Source organism: Gallus gallus, chromosome 1, assembly GCF_016699485.2.
Source record: "Gallus gallus isolate bGalGal1 chromosome 1, bGalGal1.mat.broiler.GRCg7b, whole genome shotgun sequence".
Classification (NCBI taxonomy): Eukaryota; Metazoa; Chordata; class Aves; order Galliformes; family Phasianidae; genus Gallus; species Gallus gallus.
The window spans coordinates 68,181,190-68,199,965 of record NC_052532.1 but is presented as its reverse complement, the minus strand read 5'-3'; the positions used below and the strand labels follow the sequence as shown (position 1 = coordinate 68,199,965).

Genomic DNA, 18,776 nt, shown 5'->3' with positions numbered 1-18,776 from the left:
TCTCAGAGTTCTGCAACAGCATGTTCAACACTGGGTGCCAAAAACGCTGATATTCAAGTGAGCATTTGGGTATCTGGATCTACAGTAACATTTTCAGTAACACAATGTGTCTGAGATGCCAAAACCAATACAAATGTACTTGGCATTACCTAAATATGGACTTAAATAGCTCACAGGCACTGCAGATCAACTGTTTTTGCATTGGAAAGGCAAATTTCTATGCCATTAAATAAAAGCCATCTCAGAAAAAAATAGCCTTCAATAATTCTTACAGATGTTAGCACATCCGCACTTTACTTGACAACAACTAATCACTGTTATATATCTCTCTATCTTTAATCTATTAATAATTCATTGAAAGCAGTGGGAACTAGAGAACTAGGCATGTCAGCGAATCAGGCCTTTCATATATAACGATTTTCTCCTACCCCACAATAGAAATTGACAATTACAAAAACTCCAAAATGATTTGTAGAGCCTCTCAGGCTTATAAATCATTATGTTGAGTAATCATCTGTCAGAATTTTTTTGCCCAAAAATATGTTCACTTTTATGTTTGGCATAAAAATTAAAAAAAAAAAAAATTGAAGTAAAAACAACCTGCACTGATCTGCTCCTAGTCAGGCTTTGTTTATATCATATATATATGATATACAATATATATATGATATATATATATATTACAATATATGCAAACCATTTACTAATAAGCTTGTTACAATCTTTTTTTCTTTTTGCCCCAAAGTTTTAAGGAAGTAGAAGCTATGACACATCATAGGTTAACATGTATTTTTGAAAGAAAATGTCTAGATCAAGCCTGTATATTAACTTGATTAGGGTATCAGAAAAATGAACATTAACAAGAATGAATGAACCCAAGGAATATTCTGGCATGCTGTAGATAGAAGCCTCACCTGGCTGTAAAATATCAGACTCGGGAAATTCATCGAAGTTGGATGTATCATCAATACTTTTGATTTCTATTGGAATTGCAGCTGGCCTTTCCCTGTAAACAAACGAAAAAAAATGGCAGAATAGCAAATATTAGAAAATATATGTGAAGTTCCAGCTTTGTTTAATTTAGATATTTACAGTTGCAACATCTCTTCAATTTAAAAAGCAAAGGTTCCATTTAGTCCTTGAAAGACGCCTATTTTCTGACATCACAAGAAGGTTTACTGGTTTCCTCGCATCAGCATCCTCTTGGCAAATCTGGGAAGAATGTGTTTTTCCATTAGCTGAAACAGCATTCCACCCTCATCTGCCATATAGCTATCGTTGTGATCTTTGATGTCACCAAGAACCACTGTGGTTACCTTCATTCCACGGATCCAGCCTACCCAGCTGAGCAGGATGTTACTTGCGTTTGAAGCCATTAGACACGTTGCTTTACAATTCCAGCCCCCACCAGCCTGGAACTCATCCAAATACCTTTCAGCTGTAGCTCTTACTTCTGATGCCAGCATCTCTCATCCAAAAATGAGTTGACTGACACGCTGCTGCTTTATTAGCTTGATACTCAAAACTTTTAAGGTAGCTTTTAAAGTCACTGAAGTGATATATCCCACAAAAGCATTAAAACTGGAAAATGGCACCGTGGGAGAGTTATTAATTTGTAAGCATAAACTTATTACAACTGTAATTATTACAATTACCATTACAGCCACTTCTGGGTGGAATGAGGAAACTCTTTTTTTGCCAGATTGCCAAATGCAGCATGAACAGATATGGCACTGCTTTTGCTGCTCATTATTGTCTCCCACACTGAAAAGATAAATGAAGCTTTCCACACCAGAGGAAATGAGAAGAGCTGGACAACCACATTCTCACTGTATGGATTGTCATGTGCAAAAACACAGTATTACTGGAAGAGCCATCTCAGGCAATCTGGACATTTCTGAGGCTCCTCACAACGGTAAAAATCTGATGAGATATACAAATGCCAGCACAGCCTGAACACCTTGATTGTCAGTAGGTGCGTTTCAAAATGAGAGAGAAAGTGAAAAGAATTATTCTTGCCATCACAGTGCATGAAATTCTTGCCGTCATGACTTCTATGTTTTCTATAAAAGGTGTATATATACATATATATATGTGTACCTGATGTGTCCCCAGTCCACTCCTTCAAAAAACGGATGACTTTTAATTTCCTCCACTCCATTACTACCAATTCTGTTTTCTGAATCGGTACAAAACCTGAAAAGGTGGGGGGGGGGAAAAAAATCAAGAGAACATTATAATAAATGCTGACAGGTGCAAAAGAAAATAAAAGTATCATGGTACCAAGGAGTCTTAGCACACTGCTTAAAATTGTTGCATCTCCTGGTTAACATAAAAGCAGCCCATTGCCCCTAGGACAAACTTTGCAACAACAGCCAGACTAGGTCTCAGGCTTTGTCAGAACTCACATAGTTTGGTTTTACCTCTATCAATACAGGAATTTTGCTTTGTCTAAAACTTACTCTAGGCTCAAATAACCTCTGTCTAATGTGTCCAAGCTGTACCGAACAAAGTATATATTGTCTCTTTTGCCTCACCTACTGTTTTGACTTTGTTGTAGTAAATCGCCCATTAATTAAAGATGTTTATAAATTCAGTTCTGCCTAGCTTCTTGAAATTGTGTGGTTTTACATGTAATTAGCTCCTTCCATATACAGAAAAAAAAAGCCCAAATGTAAATAGTCTTGGCATAACTAAATCCATAAGCCAATCTGCAAGACACGCTAACAAACAGACTGCCTAAAATATGTCAAACTGTCCTGAATACAGCCAAGAACAAGGGAGAAATCCCCAGCAGTAATACTCTGTGCCCTTCACAGCACAGAACTCAGGATGCTGACAGCATCAAGGAGAGGTTAAGCAGAAACAGCAGAGAAACAGATATTAAAAACATAATAAAATTGTTCTATACAAATTATGAATACGGATTTGCAATAATTGAGTAATTTGAACTGTGTTAGTATCACTAACTGGATTAAGAGTAAATATTGGTTGTATTTATTATGTTAGTTATGTGCAACTGGAGCACTGTTTGGACTAATAACAAATTCTAGTTCTTGGCTCTGCCTATAAAAGTGCATTCCTCTTTTTGCCAGTAATAAAATTGTGTAAGCTTGTGATATTTCCTTTGAAAAAATAAAATAAATCAAGGCCACAAAGCATCTGCCCCTCCAAATCTGCCAGGTCAAGAGCATTTCTGCCTGACCTTAACGACATCAAAACCCCTCCCCAAAATTCAACACGAGCAGAATGGATGAAAAGCTAGCATTTTGGAAAACAACAAGTAAATTCAAAACATTCAGAGATCTCTTTCAGTGTATTAAATGTTGGTGAGTGGCTGTTTTTCTTAGTCCCTGACAAGACAGAAATATTGTTTGAAAGTCACTGATTTTTTTCCCCAGTGTGCTCGGTTTCTTCCTATACAGTGGTACAAATCAAGATCTTTACAGCTTATTCCTTCATGTTACACAAATGGCAAAAGGGAAAACACTGAAAAAATCCATCAAGGAAGGTGACAGAGAAGAAACCAACTTTCCCTCCAACCTACAGCTTCCTTCGTGCAGAACAGTTAACCTTAATGGAAGATGATTATGTGTGGGTGAGTGCTCAGAAGTGAGCTGTTGTTACTGACCTTAGAATTAAATCCTTTGCTTTCTCTGAAATGGGCACCTCTGGAGGAAATACCAAAGTTTCTTTCCAGTTCATAACTTTCCTGTAAGTTTCTTGTGGTGTCTCTGAGCAGAAAGGTGGATACCCTGCAAGAACAGGATATGGAAAAGAAAAAAACCAAACAGGCTTATAACTGTGTATACCTGCACTACGTGGGAGGTCAGATTGGGTGAACTAATGGACTCTCTGAATGATTCTTATGTTGTGCTCTGTAACTTACCTATTAACATTTCATACATAATCACTCCCAAAGACCACCAGTCACAGAGTTTGTTGTACCCAGTCTGCATAAATACTTCTGGTGCAATGTAATCTGGGGTCCCAACAGTAGAATATGCCTGGAAAACAGAATAAGCTCTTCAATAAATGAATACTCTATTTTTACACCTAACAAAAATCTCTTTCTGGGGATTCATATATAGTACCTTACTATGTGCATGGACAAGAAAGCTGAATTTGGCAATTCAAGATATCTAAAATCCCAAGAGCATTATTCTACACGAGTATGCACAGATGCAGAGTGAATGTTGAACCCTGGAAGTAAATGGAAGTCATCCTCCTGAATACGAAGAAAGTAAGAGTTCCAGAACTTGAAAATGGAGGTTTTTGAGACTTTCGCAAACTGCTGTCCTGTAAAAATCACGGGGATGGCTGAAACTCTGGAAATCCCATGGCTGACAGATGCTTCAGTTTGATTTAGTTAATGCTGGAATGCCCCTTATTACCTGGCCATCCTGCACTATAAACACAGGTGGCATCACTCCAGTGCACCACTCTCCACTGCCTTTCCATAACCTGAAATAGTCACAGCTCTGGAAACAAGCAGATGAACCAATCCAGCTGGTGCTCATTCTACTCTTTGCTGGTCCACAACCTGAACCACTAAAGCACCTTGATTTAAACAGAATTCTGAGAGCTTGAAGAGAGCTACATCTATAAAAGATGAAGGCCTTCCAGATTTAAAGAACATAAAACAATAGAATTAGTGCCTGTTTTTTATCTATTGTTTTCCATAATCAGTTTAAAAGCAAAAAAAAAAGTCCATGATTTTTATGAACTCACCAGCTGTCGCCTGTTTTTCTTCCATGTTTCTGCTTTTCTCTTGGAGTTCATATTCTGAAACGCTAGTTCAGAAAATAGATATTAGATGTTAAATGTAAAGCAAAAGAAGAGACCAATAGCAGTTCTTACTGGAAAACAGAGTATTTTCTATCTTTAGAATGCTTTTTTGTAGAATTAAAACTTCATTGTCACTGGAAACAGGAAAAGAGCCACCATCCAATTTGCAGCTGAGAACCACGTGAATAGGACACGTGAACAGAAATTCTACGTTAGCATTTGCTAAGAATTTTACAGATTGATCTGAGATCAGCGACCCTTATTGCTGCAGCTGGTAGAGTGCATTCAGATATGATAACAGAACCTGACAATGTTTTGTAAACAACATTTTGTAGACAACAAGGGAGAATCCAAGTAGTACTGCCAAAGAATTTTATGACTGTTGTCATGGGAAACAGATGAATAACTTCACTCTTCTAAGGTTTGATGTGACCGTCACTGACCTCAGTAAGCAGCCCATGAAACCTACGTCCAATCTGAGAATTCAGTAACATTGTCATGAATAAAGCATTACAATACAGATGTGTATGGGCATCATGTAACCTATCTCTACACAAATGTACAAAAACACATCAGCACTACAGAAAGCATGATTTCTTTCCTATGAAATGCCTCCGTATCCTGGGAAACATGCATTTCGAGTCTTCCAACTCCATGCTATCAGCTTGACTAATCACGCTCAACACAGCGGAAATAAAAGATGATGTGGTATAGCTGCAGCTCAAAATCCTTTAAAAGTTTACCTAGGACACCTTATACTTACAGAAGTCACTTGGTGGGTTGTGTGTAAGGTTCCTGTAGAACTCAGTTCTATGAGCTTTCTTTAAACCCGTGCATAGCCCAAAATCAGACAGTTTTACATGACCCTAAAAAACACCAAAGATGATAAAAAATTAATTTAAATTAATGTAGAAGGGTAGTTCTCAAAAAAGAAAGAAAGAAAGAAAGAAAGAAAGAAAGAAAGAAAGAAAGAAAGAAAGAAAGAAAGAAAGAAAGAAAGAAAGAAAGAAAGAAAGAAAGAAAGAAAGAAAGAAAGAAAGAAAGAAAGAAAGAAAGAAAGAAAGAAAGAAAGAAAGAAAGAAAGAAAGAAAGAAAGAAAGAAAGAAAGAAAGAAAGAAAGAAAGAAAGAAAGAAAGAAAGAAAGAAAGAAAGAAAGAAAGAAAAAAGACAAGCTGTTTTCATAACTGTGCTTGCCTTCTTCTTAGGCATTGTGAAAAATGGACTTACACAGTACTAACTTAATCCAGGACAAACAGGGAAATAGTGACTGAATCTTGATGTACTGGGAGAGTATTTTCTCTAAAAAGGGTATCGTTCCCGAGAATGACATCAACTGCAACAGCCAAGGACAGCTACTTTGCCTGGCTTTGTTTTGAACCAAGTTCTACTGAGACTGGGAAAACCTCCAGGATAAAATTCTTCTGTTTTATTTTGATGGCAATCTGGTTTTTGATGGCAAGCAGGTTTCCAGAGATCAACGCTAGATAGTCTCCAGACCCACGCGCAATGCTTACTGGAACCATTTCATGGCTCACTACAGTCAGCCAAGCAGACAGACTGGTCCCACTCGTGAGCAGATAGTAAAACAGATGAGACAACTGCAGGAACTGAACTGATTATTTGTGTTATATAGTTTTGTATTATATATATTATATGTTATATGTTTTATATGTGTTATATATATTATATGTTATATATTATTTGTATTATATAGTGTTGTTTGAATGCTTTATGCTTTCAATCTTCTCGAAGCAACTAAGTATACCAGTTTTTCATGTACATGACTATGAGGATCTGGACACCGTAGGTGGGTCTTCTCACATTTAAAAGGCTTTCCAAATACAAAAACAATCAATCAGTCAGTCAGACAAAACCAACACAAGGGTAGCTTTGCTTTGCTTAAGTATATTAGAATTCAAGAAGAAAAACACTGTGGCCACCTTCTGCCATTACTATGGCTAATTTAAACCAGGTATGGCACTACTGGTACCCAGTGATAAGCACCGTTGTGTGTGGCATTATCTGCAGACCAAGAGGCAGAGGCAGTTTACATGCACGTTACATGCCTTGGCATCCAGCAGAAGGTTATCTGGTTTAATATCTCTGTGGATGAATCCCAGCTGGTGAATAGCATCTATGGCCAACACAGTTTCAGAAATGTAGAACTGTGTCTCCTCTTCTGATAAGGTGTCTTTCTTCATTAATAAGGTCATCATGTCACCTAATGAAAGGGAAGAAAACAGTGTATGAAGCAAAATATTTTAATCATGAGCCCAATTCTATGTGAAACCCTGTAGATTCCAAATTTAACCTCATAACTGGCCTTACAGGTACTAATCATACAACTGTTAATGCAAGGACCTAAAAACTCAACATACTTTTTCAGTAAACTGGATGTAGAATTGTTGCAAATCCTAAATAGAAATTTTAATGGATAGCCTTGAAAGATACATATGCATTAAAATTTGCTGTATTACACAAAAATTGTTTGAACAAGTGCTACTTTGTACTGTTTCTAGCTTTGTCAGTAAAAAGCAGAACATATGACTAGGATTATTATTCAATCCAAGCCTATCTAACATCTCCTAACTCTTTCCCTTCCCCTACAAATCAGCAAAATCTACATTACTGAGACCCTGTTTAGAACAGCATTAAAATTTACATCATCACAAGTGACAGCATGCTTGCCTCTAGGTTTTTAGAGAGCTCACAACAAAAGCTAAGGAAGAAGTCCTCATATCACTTTTCAACACAACACACAGCTTACCTCCAGGTAAAAACTCCATGATCAAGTAAAGATTTCTTTTATCCTGAAAGCTGTAAAACATTTTCACTACCCATGCTCCATCTGCTTCAACCAATATATCTCTTTCTGCTCGGATATGGGCCACCTGAAATGAAAAACAAAACAAAACCAAAAAACTTTAATAAAAGAATAATTTAAATATTTAAACACCAAATACCATACTATATATATACCTAGTCATGGAATCATAGAATGGCTTGGGTTGGGAGAGACTCAAGGATCGTCAAGCTCCAACCCCCCTGCCACAGGCAGGTCCACTACTATACATTTTCATTATCTTTAAAAAATAAGTTATTTTCCATACTTTTTCTACTCCTATTTTTCGTAGTTTTTGCTAGATCCTAGCAAGTCCTCACAAAATATCAGCCTTCCTTAACGTCTCAGAAGTAATCTCGAGAAACACAACACACAGCTTGTTGAGCTTTCTGATTGTTGGGCAGAACTGTAAAAACTGGTAGAAAACTACCATTCCATTTTTACTATGTCCTACAGCATTCAGAATAATAACTTTTAAAAAAGCTCCACAGTGATCAGCTCTGCAAAATAGTAGCTCTACTGCTAACACCATTAAAAATTTGATGTGCAATTTGATGTGCAAACACTGGCAAAACTACTGGAAAAAAAACCCAAACATTTTGCCTTAAAGAATGCAAGAACTAAAAGCTAAAATAGAAGATGCTCAATGATTCCTGTCAGAAGGTACCAGTTTTGTCCTATATGTGTACAAATAAAGGGTAAATAACTGTTTCTACACAGGGAGCTCACCGTTTATACGGTGCGAGTAAGACTACATAAAGTAGTCTACAAAGTAAGACTACAAAATCCCTTTGCAAGAGTGATAAGAGTGCCTAAAACTAATTACTTCTTGTAAAACCTCCTTTCTTCATCACTGCGAAAGAAACATCTGACATTAAGAGAACTATTTTGCAGCCCCCAAACCCACACATTACTAATTGTGTTTGAAGCACTTTTCAAATGGTACCCAGAGACTGCTCCTATCTGCGTGCATGGTGAAGCTGTATCCAACTGCAAGGCAAGTGCCTCAGCCAAGGGGAAAGGGGCTGTGATGAGTCTTGGTCAGTAGAGATGACCATAAGTAGCAGTGAGAGCTGAATGGCCACTACCGAAGAAGGGCTTGGGCTCTTTTAGCTGGGGGAAAAATGGAAGAGAAGATGGAGCCATTCCTTCAAGTGACACACACAGACCTGGCCCAGAACTGATACAGCCACCACTGCTGCTGTGGCAGGTCCTGGGCAAGTGACTTTGGGAACGATTGACCATACTTAGGATATTTCAGTCCCAGCTGGGTATTGGACATGGAGCTGCTGCCCCATGAGTTCACTGGAAAATAATGGTAATGAAGACCATAGAAGGGCATATGCATTACTAAAATGCACCCTCATGGCAGAGAAGAAATGAAAAACATACATACAGGTAAGTGACAAGATTTTTACATTTCAGAAGCAACTTCTGGAAAGAAAATAAGCACTATGTGCCATTATTCCAGTTTCAAGGAATATTTCCAATAAGCAAGCAAGCAAAGTCTTCTGCATCTCTTTCTCAGTTTGAATATCTTTCTGATGCATCTTTTTCACAGGGCAGTAGGTTCCCTCTCAGTAGTAGATACCCAAATTCAATTTCTCTAGCCATATCTATTCTCTATATAATAGACTCATTAAAAAAAAAAAAAATATATATATATATTTCCACCCAGCATTCTTCCATTTCTAAATGTAGCTACAAGCTGTAAAATTAAAAACTTGCTTAAAAAGCAGCCAGAAAAATGTCCAAGTGCCACCACTCTAGAAAGTTGTAACTTTCTTGTATTTGCATCCTGTGATACTTCCCATTGAACAAACCTGGCAATGAAAGTTATAGCAGATAAGTCTGCAGAGGAGCTTGCAGCTCCAGCCTAAACGCAGAGGGTGAGCTGAGCCTCTTTGCGACATCAGGTTATGAAATGGGGGCAAGGCTTCAGCCAGTAGGGCGCACACATCCTGCCTCTGGGGCACACGAGACTGCTTTCATTTCCTACATTTACAGCTCAGGGTTGCAAGACAAAAGCCCTGTATTAGGACAAAAAAAGAAGTAGAGGTACTAGTACCAGTATAGGGGAATATAGTGTACAAATTAATCATGGGGTTTGGACATGTAAGGAAGAATCATGGAATGGCTTAGGTTGGAAGAGGCCATAAAGATCATATGATTCCTATCCCTCTGCCGTGGGCAGGGCTGCCACCCAGCAGGGTTGCCCAGGGCCCCATCCAACCAGTCCTTGAATGCCCCCATGGATGGGGTACCCACAGCTTCTCTGGGCAGCCTCACAGCACCCTCTGAATAAAAGATTTCCTCCTCATTGCCTCTTGCCCTGTCACTACACTCCCTGATGAATACAGTCCCTTCCCAGCTTTCCCATAGGCTCGCCTGAGGTACTGAAAGGCCAGTGTGGTCTTCCTGGAGCCTTCTCTTCTCAAGGCTAAATAACCACAGCTTTCTCCACCTACACTTTTGCTTGAGAAATCTACACTTGATTTGTTTTCTCTGTGGTGCTAAAGAGCTTGCTGTGTTCTATCAGGAACTCACAATGAATTCCTGATGAGAAAGCAAAAGCAAATAAAACAAAACAAACAAAAATCCAACTAAAAAGCAAAACAGAAGAAAAACAAAGCCAAATAATGAACAACACAACACCTACTGGTATCTGACCACCAAAAGAAAACATCACGCATTCTCAGGTTTTACTTTGGCTTTTCAAGAAGTATTTTCTTTGAAATGTAATTTTACAGATTAACTGTCACAGGGCATGCATTGATAAAGGAAAAGACTAGAAGAAAAAAAAAACACCATCTTGATCACTGTTCCAAGCAGTTGTAAATAAAACATTTTCAAAATGCTGTTACATGACCTTATTTCCTAACTACTACTTTATACTGACATAGCAACTGCATAAATGCCTTGGACCGCAGATCGATTGTGGGGGCTAGAGAATTGGAAAATACAACCAAATAGAACTCTGGAAATTTCCTAGGCCACATAACTTTGAAATCTAGGGGACTTATACAACACAAACCTGTTCTTTCTCCAGCATATCTGCTTTTCTTAGTATCTTCATTGCATAAATATGACCTGTATCCTTCTTCTGAACAAGACGTACCTTTAATGAGAAAAACAACCCAATCAGTCTCATCTTCCCCAATATGAAATATAGAAGAAGGCTCTAAACTGGGGGGCACAGAAACGTTCTTCTGTTAAATATTGAAAAACATATGGATAAAGAAGTATTTCTACATCATGTACAAAGCCAACACAAATAACAAACAGATAGTTGAAGCAATTGCCGTTAGCAGGCACACTGGAGTCCAGGTAGCTGTAAGATTGTATATGCTACAGTTCAGGAACAGGCACAACCATCACATAATGCAGGGCAGGATCTTTATGGAGCGGAGCTGTGCTACCACAAATCCTCCATTTCGAGGGGGCTGCATGAGCATCATCACCTGGGGCTAACATGACGCTAAGGGAAACTAAGACCTTTTCCAAAGGCCTTGATAAATCCATGCTCATAACTCACCACTGGTCTTACTACACTTAGACAACTGCTCAAATAGCTGTTCTCCTGAAACAAAACTGTCCGACTGGAACTTTTTATTCTATAGTTAAAATCTTTCCTTTTAATTTTCAATCCAATTTTAATATCCTGTTCAAGGGAGAATGCCACAAACCTCTCCAAATGCTCCTCTTCCTATTACTTTCAAAGATTCAAAGTCATCCAAGCCAAGTCTTGTTCTCTTCAGTCGCAGAAACTCTGTTTCTTTGCGAGCATGCTGGGACCTGCGCAGTTTTTTCTGAGAAAATACATACAGGAGAATTCAAATCATTTTACAGAAAGTCAAAGATACAGAATCACTCTTCCTGTGAGGCACTCTCTCTCATTATGGGTATGGGGAAAATGTGAAAGGGAAAATCTTTCTGCATTTCTTCAAGTGTGATGCACAAACAGTCCTTCATGAGAGAGGCCTCAGGCCTAGATCTTGTTTTGTTTTTGCTTGTTACTTGGATATAGAGAAGCAGTGATAAAAGTCAATGAAAAAAATCATATTGGTTCAAAGTCCATAAGTCCAAATGCAAAAATCACCAGCTAATGAAAGGACTGTTTTTGAGCAGCATAAAACATCAATAAAAGCTAAAACCTGCACCTCAACAAGGAACGTAGGTAGGCAGCAGAAATCCAATTTAAGCTATCCTATAAAAAAATCTTACAGCAGAAAAATACTTGCATTTGAAAGAATGATCTATCTCAGCCCTGCCATATATTTTGTCCTATAAAAACATTAAAGGGATTCACCTTGAGAAAAGATGAATGCCAGCCTACGCTCCCAAAGATGCCAAGATCTCAGAGGCTGTTAATGCGACTCAACAACCAGGCCTGACAGATTGTACAATTACAGTGTCACTACGAACCACAAGATGGCATCACACACTCACGTTAGCTTTTCTCTCTTTCCAGAAGTTACATCAACCCCACAAACTTGAGAAATGACCAGAAATGACTAAGATGCTGTCACTATTTATTCCAGTTTCTATTCCGGATGCAGTACAGGCAGAAACGAAATGATCAGCCTCAGAAAAGTACTCAGACATGCCCATATTCAAATGGAACAAGGAAGCACCTGTTTTATTGTATAAATCAAGGGGAAAAAAATGGTTCAGCTAGTTCTTCCAACTGCATCTCACCCTTTCCTTATTTGTATGCCAAATGACATGTCTCACAATTTTAAACTTTGAAAAACATGCTATAACCTTGTTGTGGTCATATATTTCATGATGATTAAAAGCAGCATGAAGAGCACCTTAGCTATTTAAAGCCTTGTATTCAAGCATATGCACAGCTTCCTTTATTGTTTACAAAAGCAGCACTCACAATATAAACTTAATGTTACAGCAGCTAATGTTCCCATAAACTCCAACACCAACTTTCAGAAATGCGAACAAAAAGCAAAGCAATCTCTTCAAAGGTTGCTCAGGTAGTATTACCTCCTCATCTGCTAGGCCTTCTTCATCCATAGCTACTTCTAGCTTCTTCTGCCTGCAGAGGGAAAAAGCAAGAGATGTATTTATTTTTAATTAAAAAAAACAAAAAAACAAACAAAAAAACCACCCCATACCATAGCACTACAGACTACTTTACACAGTCCAGATACCAAAGTATTTCCTTCAAACAGAAGAATGAAAACTCATTGCCCACTCCACACATTTACTCGTGTAAATATGTCGAAAACGTATAAGCAAATGTAAGCATTTATATGCTTGCAGAATTCTTCTCCTCCCAGCACTCTGCCTGGACTAGGGCTCACTGCTCCTGGGCTCCTGCAGATGGTGCTTGGCCATGCTGGGTGGTACCAATGAACAGCAAAGCCTGGGGCACCCCACAGATGGGGATGGCAAGGGAGCCAGCATGTCTCCTGGAGCTCTCTTTGCTCATCCCAAGATGCCTCTGCATAGCCCTCAAGGTGCGGTTTCATGATGTTGGTTGCCCACTATAGCATGTGCAAGTTTGAACACTGGGTGCCAGGCTGCTCCTGCTTATCTGCATTTCAGGAAGTGCAGCAGGATCCCCTAAATTAAAGGCCCTCCACAGACTGTCTATCTGTCTAACTAGAGGCAACCCAATTGCATGGGATAATGACTAAGCGTGATGAAGAGGGAAACCCTGCTGCTTAGCTGAAAGCCCCTCAATTAAAAACATATTAGCAAGAGAATGATAATTTCACATGGTGACGACAATTTGAAACACAACATTCATTATAATCAAGTGTTTAGTGCTTTGACACTTAATTCAAGCAGCACTTCACCACAGTGGAGGCAGAACTGTGCAGCAATAAGAGAAGCAAAAGCAGGGAAGACTAACATGCTCCCTTGCACAGAGCACCAGTCGGTGCCACACAGGAGAAAGATAGGGGTGGGTATTACGTTATCCCTAGAACTCTTTCTTCCCATCCATTTCTTCCTTCCCTACTTCCGACATGCTCCTTTCTGAGGACTTTATGAGTCTTGGCATGGGCTCAGTGCTGCAGAGCATGAATAGACACCACAAGCCACTGCCTTACACAGAAACAAGTAACCATGCATCAGCAGCTCTGCAGCATCTGCCTCTGTAGGGTTTATTCCCTGCAGTACACACGAAGGAATCAGAGGTTGCCAAAACCACATGCACAAGTGGAAACCTCACATGTGCTGCAAAGTGAGACCATGTGCCTACTGGTTTCTACAAAGTAGTAATCATTAGAGGTGGTGATAATTCATATGAGAATTCGAAGAGTGGAGATCCTCAGTCATTTGGGAACTGCTTGGTAGAGTGGCAGGAGATGTACACAGGTGATCATCTCCTCACTACCAACAATGAAAAACTCCTGAGACCTGCCCTGTTCACGGAGCTGAAGGTGCCCCACCACCAACATCCAGCCAAGAAGTGCTGAGGAGAATTGAAAGCAGAGTGAGTACCTGGTTTCCCTCTCTTCATGCTGGATAATGAGGTTGCTATAGAAGTTCTCCAGTGTGAGCTTGGCCACTGTCACTCTCTCGCGGGTGTGGTTGCTCATGGGAAAGGATGTTGTGGTCCCTGCAGTCATAGCCATGGTAACACACACTGAAACAAGAGCACAGCAAATCATTACGCACTTGGAAAAACATATACATGCACACCTCTTTTCCACCATCCATCTCCAAATTCTTAGATGCTATAGATTTCAAGGAAAAGCACTATTCTTTATATGTAAGAAAACACATTAAAAAAAAAAAAAAAGCATTGTAAAAGTGCTTTCAGCTAGCAAGACTCACTACCCACTCTCTACAACAAATAACGTGTTGGCAAAACAAAGGGTGAATCATAGCAAAGAGCTATGCAGGCTCTGGGCAGCTCATCCAGCCACAAATTAGGAAGATGTTTGTCCAGTAGGCTCAAGTGCAGCCCAGGGGAGGAAAAGGCAACAAGACAAAATGAAAAAGTAAATGAAGAAAACCCCTAACCCTATCCAGAGGGGAGGTGAATTCAAGATATAAGTTGGTTATTTTATATTCTTAGGATATCTTAGCAGCTCACAAAATTGCATATGGACCATTGAGAGCTTTCTAGAAATCACTCTGTCAAAATGAAATAATGAATCACAGAATCATTAAGTTTAGAAAGACCTCTAAGACCCTTTAGTTCAATTGCCAACCCATCCCCATTATGCCCGCTAACCACGACCCTCAGTGCCACATCTACACATTTCTTGAACACCTCCAGGGACAGTGACTCCACCAGCTCTGCAGGCAGTCTGTTCCACTGCATCAGCACTCTCTCAAAGAAGAAATTTTTCCAAATATCCAACCTGAACCACCCCTGGTACAACTTAAGACCATTACGTCTCATCCTATTGTTGTTACCTGATAGAAGAGGCCAAACCCCACCTCACAACCTCCTTTAGGGAGTTGTAGAGAGCAACAAGGTCTCCCCTGAGCCTCCTCTTCTGCAGACTAAAGAGTTCCAATTCCCTCAGCTGCTCCTCATAAGACTTGTGTTGTGCTTCAGATTCCTCAACAGCTTCACTGCCAATGTTTGGAGGAGGACTCAAGGACTCACCATATTCTATATGGAAAACACGTTTCTTGTTTTTATCTTTGAAGCAACAGCCAGCCACAGAGAACAGAAACCTTTCCCCACCAGCAGTGCACAAAGTAGCCAGCATTCCAGCTTAACTCCTGTGCCATACTGACAACTCAACACGGGGTTCCCGGAGGGCCCATGCTTTACAGAGTTCCCCATGTATGGGCTCTCCAACTCTGGGTGAAATCTTGGAAGAGCAGACTTGAAACACAGCTGCAAATACATAACCTCTGGAGATAAAGTACTTTTTGGTTAGGGCACATGGTTCTTAAGCCCTTAAAAAGTAGGAAGGGAGAGGAAAATGTAAAGTTCTTGAAGGCAGCAGCCTTTCCATCTGAAATCTGAGGAGCTAAGCTGTGCCAGAACAACCCTTGTAATATTGGACAAAGAGCCCTAGGGCAGTGGCAAGCCTCTTGCAGGTGAGCTAGGTTAAAAACAATGCAGTTTGTCCTAGGAGGACTGGTGCCTTGCCTGGTTTTGGGCTGATGCACACAACGAGACTTGCTGTCCCACTGCAAGGGCAGTCACGAATACCAGCACCTGAGCCCAGCGTTGGTTCGATCTAGATAGGGTAGTTTTTTTTCCTGTTAGTTTGGTTTTTTTTAATGGAAAACTACACAGAAGTAAATGCTCTTCCTTTAAGTTGTTTATGTAACCTTTCTATTTTACCAGAGGATTTTGAGGAAGATAAATCCTAAATTAAGTTTATGATCTTCAGGAATAGCTTAATACCTTTTAAGGTGAAAGAATTCAAATTTTAGCTTCGTACAAGAAGTAGATTTGCATCTTTCCATCACACGGGAACACTGTTTAATTCTGCCTTGCTTTTCTGTTTTGTTTTCGATTGGACAGCTACTGTGAAGCCAGCACTGAAACTTGTGGATTCGTAATTGAATTTGGTGTGACAATAAGATATTTGTTGCCAGACACGCAGCTGTTGTGTCACACATAAAGGCTTTTTATAACATTAGATGGACATTATTTTAGCTGAGTATTTGAGCGTGAGACTCTTCAGAGGTTGGAGAATGAGAATGTATCTCTACATAAACACACAAAGGGGTTTTAATAGCATTACAACTGCTTTATGGCGATGCAGATCATTCTTTTTTTAATCATTATTTTGCCCCCTGAAGTTTTCTACTAAAGAAAGACAAGAGCTGTCAGCTGTCAGTCATCTTTACTAAAAATTCAGGGGTTATATTTTCCACGTGAGCACATATCCCATGCTGAACACTCTTCCAAAAGTTAGAGAACTTTGTAGTAGCCTTTCTTCCTTCTTCCTTGATAGGTGGGAAAGATAAATAGAAAGCAGGTATTCGAGAGCAGAACCAGCAGCAGGTTGATAACACCCAATCAAACACAACCGCTGAGCACACACTGGCATCTGTGTGCGTTCAAAAAGCGACCTGATAGAGCAAAATCTCACCTCCTGATTGCTTTAGAGCATCTGGGTTAGCGTAGCATCAACCCAAGCTTGGAACAGATTAACCTTTCCTTAAGGTAAAGCAGGCCCTATCACCAGCAGGCAACAGGCTATTTACCACTTGCAAGGCTTCTATTCCTGGTAGGATAAAATAACACTGCAATTTCATTTCCTGTTAATTTGTTTTCCCCATGCTCCTATACTCACAAATGCAGACATTACCAAATAGCAAACCTAAGTCACTTGATTTTATTAAGCCTGTAAAAAGGAGATAACAATTCTGGCACTAGCACACCATGCTATATATAGCAGGGCTGAACTCGACTGTGGTCCTAGAGCAGGAAAATATAGAAGAGAGCCCAACCAGTAACTTAGGGAGCTCAGAGAAAGCTATTTAACAGATCAGGACCTCATATTGAGCTCAGTGTCACACCATGCTTCGTGCCCACATGCCCAGGAGGGCTGCATGAGAAAGAACCTAGTCCACTTTTGCTCACTTTGCAGTTGGTGCCTGTACCCAAGTGGCCACCGGTTTGCTCCAGCACTATAGGAAAAAAAAGCTTTGTAAAAGCAGAAAGTACCTTGAGCTCTCCAAGTTCCCCAAACTAAATGGAAAGGAGTGCAGAAGTGATGGGAGACCCAAGGTACTCTGCAAAATCCAATGATAGCTCACAGCAGAGACAATCTGCTTATCCTTCTTCCTCCTACCTTGCTACTTCCACTAACAGACCCCAAAACAAAGTAATCAAGTAAAATCCCTAAATATGGGCTTTATAAAACAGAGGATACTGTTATGAGGGGATATGTTTATGAGGGGATAGAGGTAGAAAGAAGCTTCAAAATGGAACCTTTTACTGACCTCACCAGATTAATGGGAGCACTTTGAAAAGGTGCCACCCACAGTTCTTGGAAATGCCCTCAAAAAAAAAAAAAAGACTAATTCACCCAAGTTCATGCTATCTACATAATGGCAGCATTCTCCTCCCGCTGCATCACCAGCATCGCAGTAGACTCCCTGCACCATGAGAAGGTCACATTAACCACCCTGCATTTGGCTGGAGCTTTTCTGGCTGAGGACTTCTCTTTCCAAAGGGCCTGTTACTTTGGAAAAAAATGACACACCACAGGCTCCGGATGAAAGAGATGTCAAAAAAACCTAATAGGTGGGAGACAGTGAGCAGTCCCTGGGACAAGGCTCTTGAGCTGCCAAAAGTAGAAAAATCATCTGTAGTGTTTGGCTCAGAATCCAAGCTCATACCTCCCAGATGGATAGCTAAGTTCCCAGCATGAGTCCAGGCCTGCTCACCTATGGTACCTACAGCATGGGCACATAGGAAAGAGAGATGAAGGGCTGCAGGACTGAGACAACACGGGGATGTCTAGCCCCAAGATGCAGGCAGGACAGCAGCATGGAGGGTGCTGGTGAAGGAAGAGCAGCAGAAGCAGACAGCAGGCTCCATGCTAACAAAATGGAGTTTTCAACAGTCTTGTTTGAGCAAGTCTCTCTTCACCCACCATCTCCTTCCTGGTTGAAGAATGTTGCCAGGTCCAAGCACATATTTCTTCTCTACACTTCAAGTTATCTTCTAACTGGAAAGTAAGGAGAGGCCAAGCAGGATCTACTACAGCTTCAGTCTTTGCTCCAATCTATCGTGGCAGCTCCAAGTCAAAGCCTTAATGGATTCTTCTGGCAGTGCTTCCACCATGAAAATTCCATGCCGAGCTCTTACTGCACAATGATGGCTCAAAACTCATGATCCCACCAGGATACTTCTTGGCAGCTCCCACAGCCTATCATTAGTGGTTTCATATTAGACTTGTAGATTAAGGCTCTGGTTAATCAAAGCAAAACAACGGAAGCAACCAATCCCCCTTCACCCAGAAAAGAAAAGATGGAAGAAACTGAGGTACCTGGAGATCTAGTCTCCCCAGAAAGAAACACTTGGCCCTTCACTGGTGTCACCTTCTAATCAGGAAGGACAAGAACAAAGTCCAAGTCTCTTGCACGTAACCTATAGCTTTCTCAGCTCCAGCCTGGGGCATGCAGAGGTGAGGGAAGGCATAGAGGTATCACCTGCCAGGAAGGAAGCACATGCATTATCGCCCTTGGTAAT

At 40.2% G+C, this 18,776-nt stretch overlaps 1 protein-coding gene across 9 annotated transcripts in view; it reads right to left on the bottom strand.

Moving 5' to 3' along the window:
* The window catches only part of STK38L (serine/threonine kinase 38 like), a 46,856-nt gene that overhangs the window by 4,729 nt on the left and 23,351 nt on the right, over positions 1 to 18,776 (bottom strand). For 4 of the 9 annotated variants that reach the window (XM_046939415.1, NM_001030770.3, XM_046939418.1 and 1 more), the window contains exons 2-13: positions 14,096 to 14,240; positions 12,629 to 12,680; positions 11,317 to 11,439; positions 10,665 to 10,748; positions 7,556 to 7,679; positions 6,855 to 7,009; positions 5,552 to 5,654; positions 4,732 to 4,793; positions 3,890 to 4,007; positions 3,632 to 3,755; positions 2,101 to 2,196; positions 722 to 1,006 (exon numbers count right to left, since the gene is read on the bottom strand). In XM_046939415.1, coding sequence (XP_046795371.1) covers positions 763 to 1,006; positions 2,101 to 2,196; positions 3,632 to 3,755; positions 3,890 to 4,007; positions 4,732 to 4,793; positions 5,552 to 5,654; positions 6,855 to 7,009; positions 7,556 to 7,679; positions 10,665 to 10,748; positions 11,317 to 11,439; positions 12,629 to 12,680; positions 14,096 to 14,229 — 1,419 coding nt within the window. In that variant the 5' untranslated portion in view covers positions 14,230 to 14,240 and the 3' untranslated portion in view covers positions 722 to 762. Of the gene's footprint in view, positions 1 to 721; positions 1,007 to 2,100; positions 2,197 to 3,631; positions 3,756 to 3,889; positions 4,008 to 4,731; positions 4,794 to 5,551; positions 5,655 to 6,854; positions 7,010 to 7,555; positions 7,680 to 10,664; positions 10,749 to 11,316; positions 11,440 to 12,628; positions 12,681 to 14,095; positions 14,241 to 18,177; positions 18,454 to 18,573; positions 18,737 to 18,776 lie in introns of those variants that run through there. The other 5 variants (XM_040697336.2, XM_046939402.1, XM_046939420.1 and 2 more) reach the window with 3 other exon arrangements.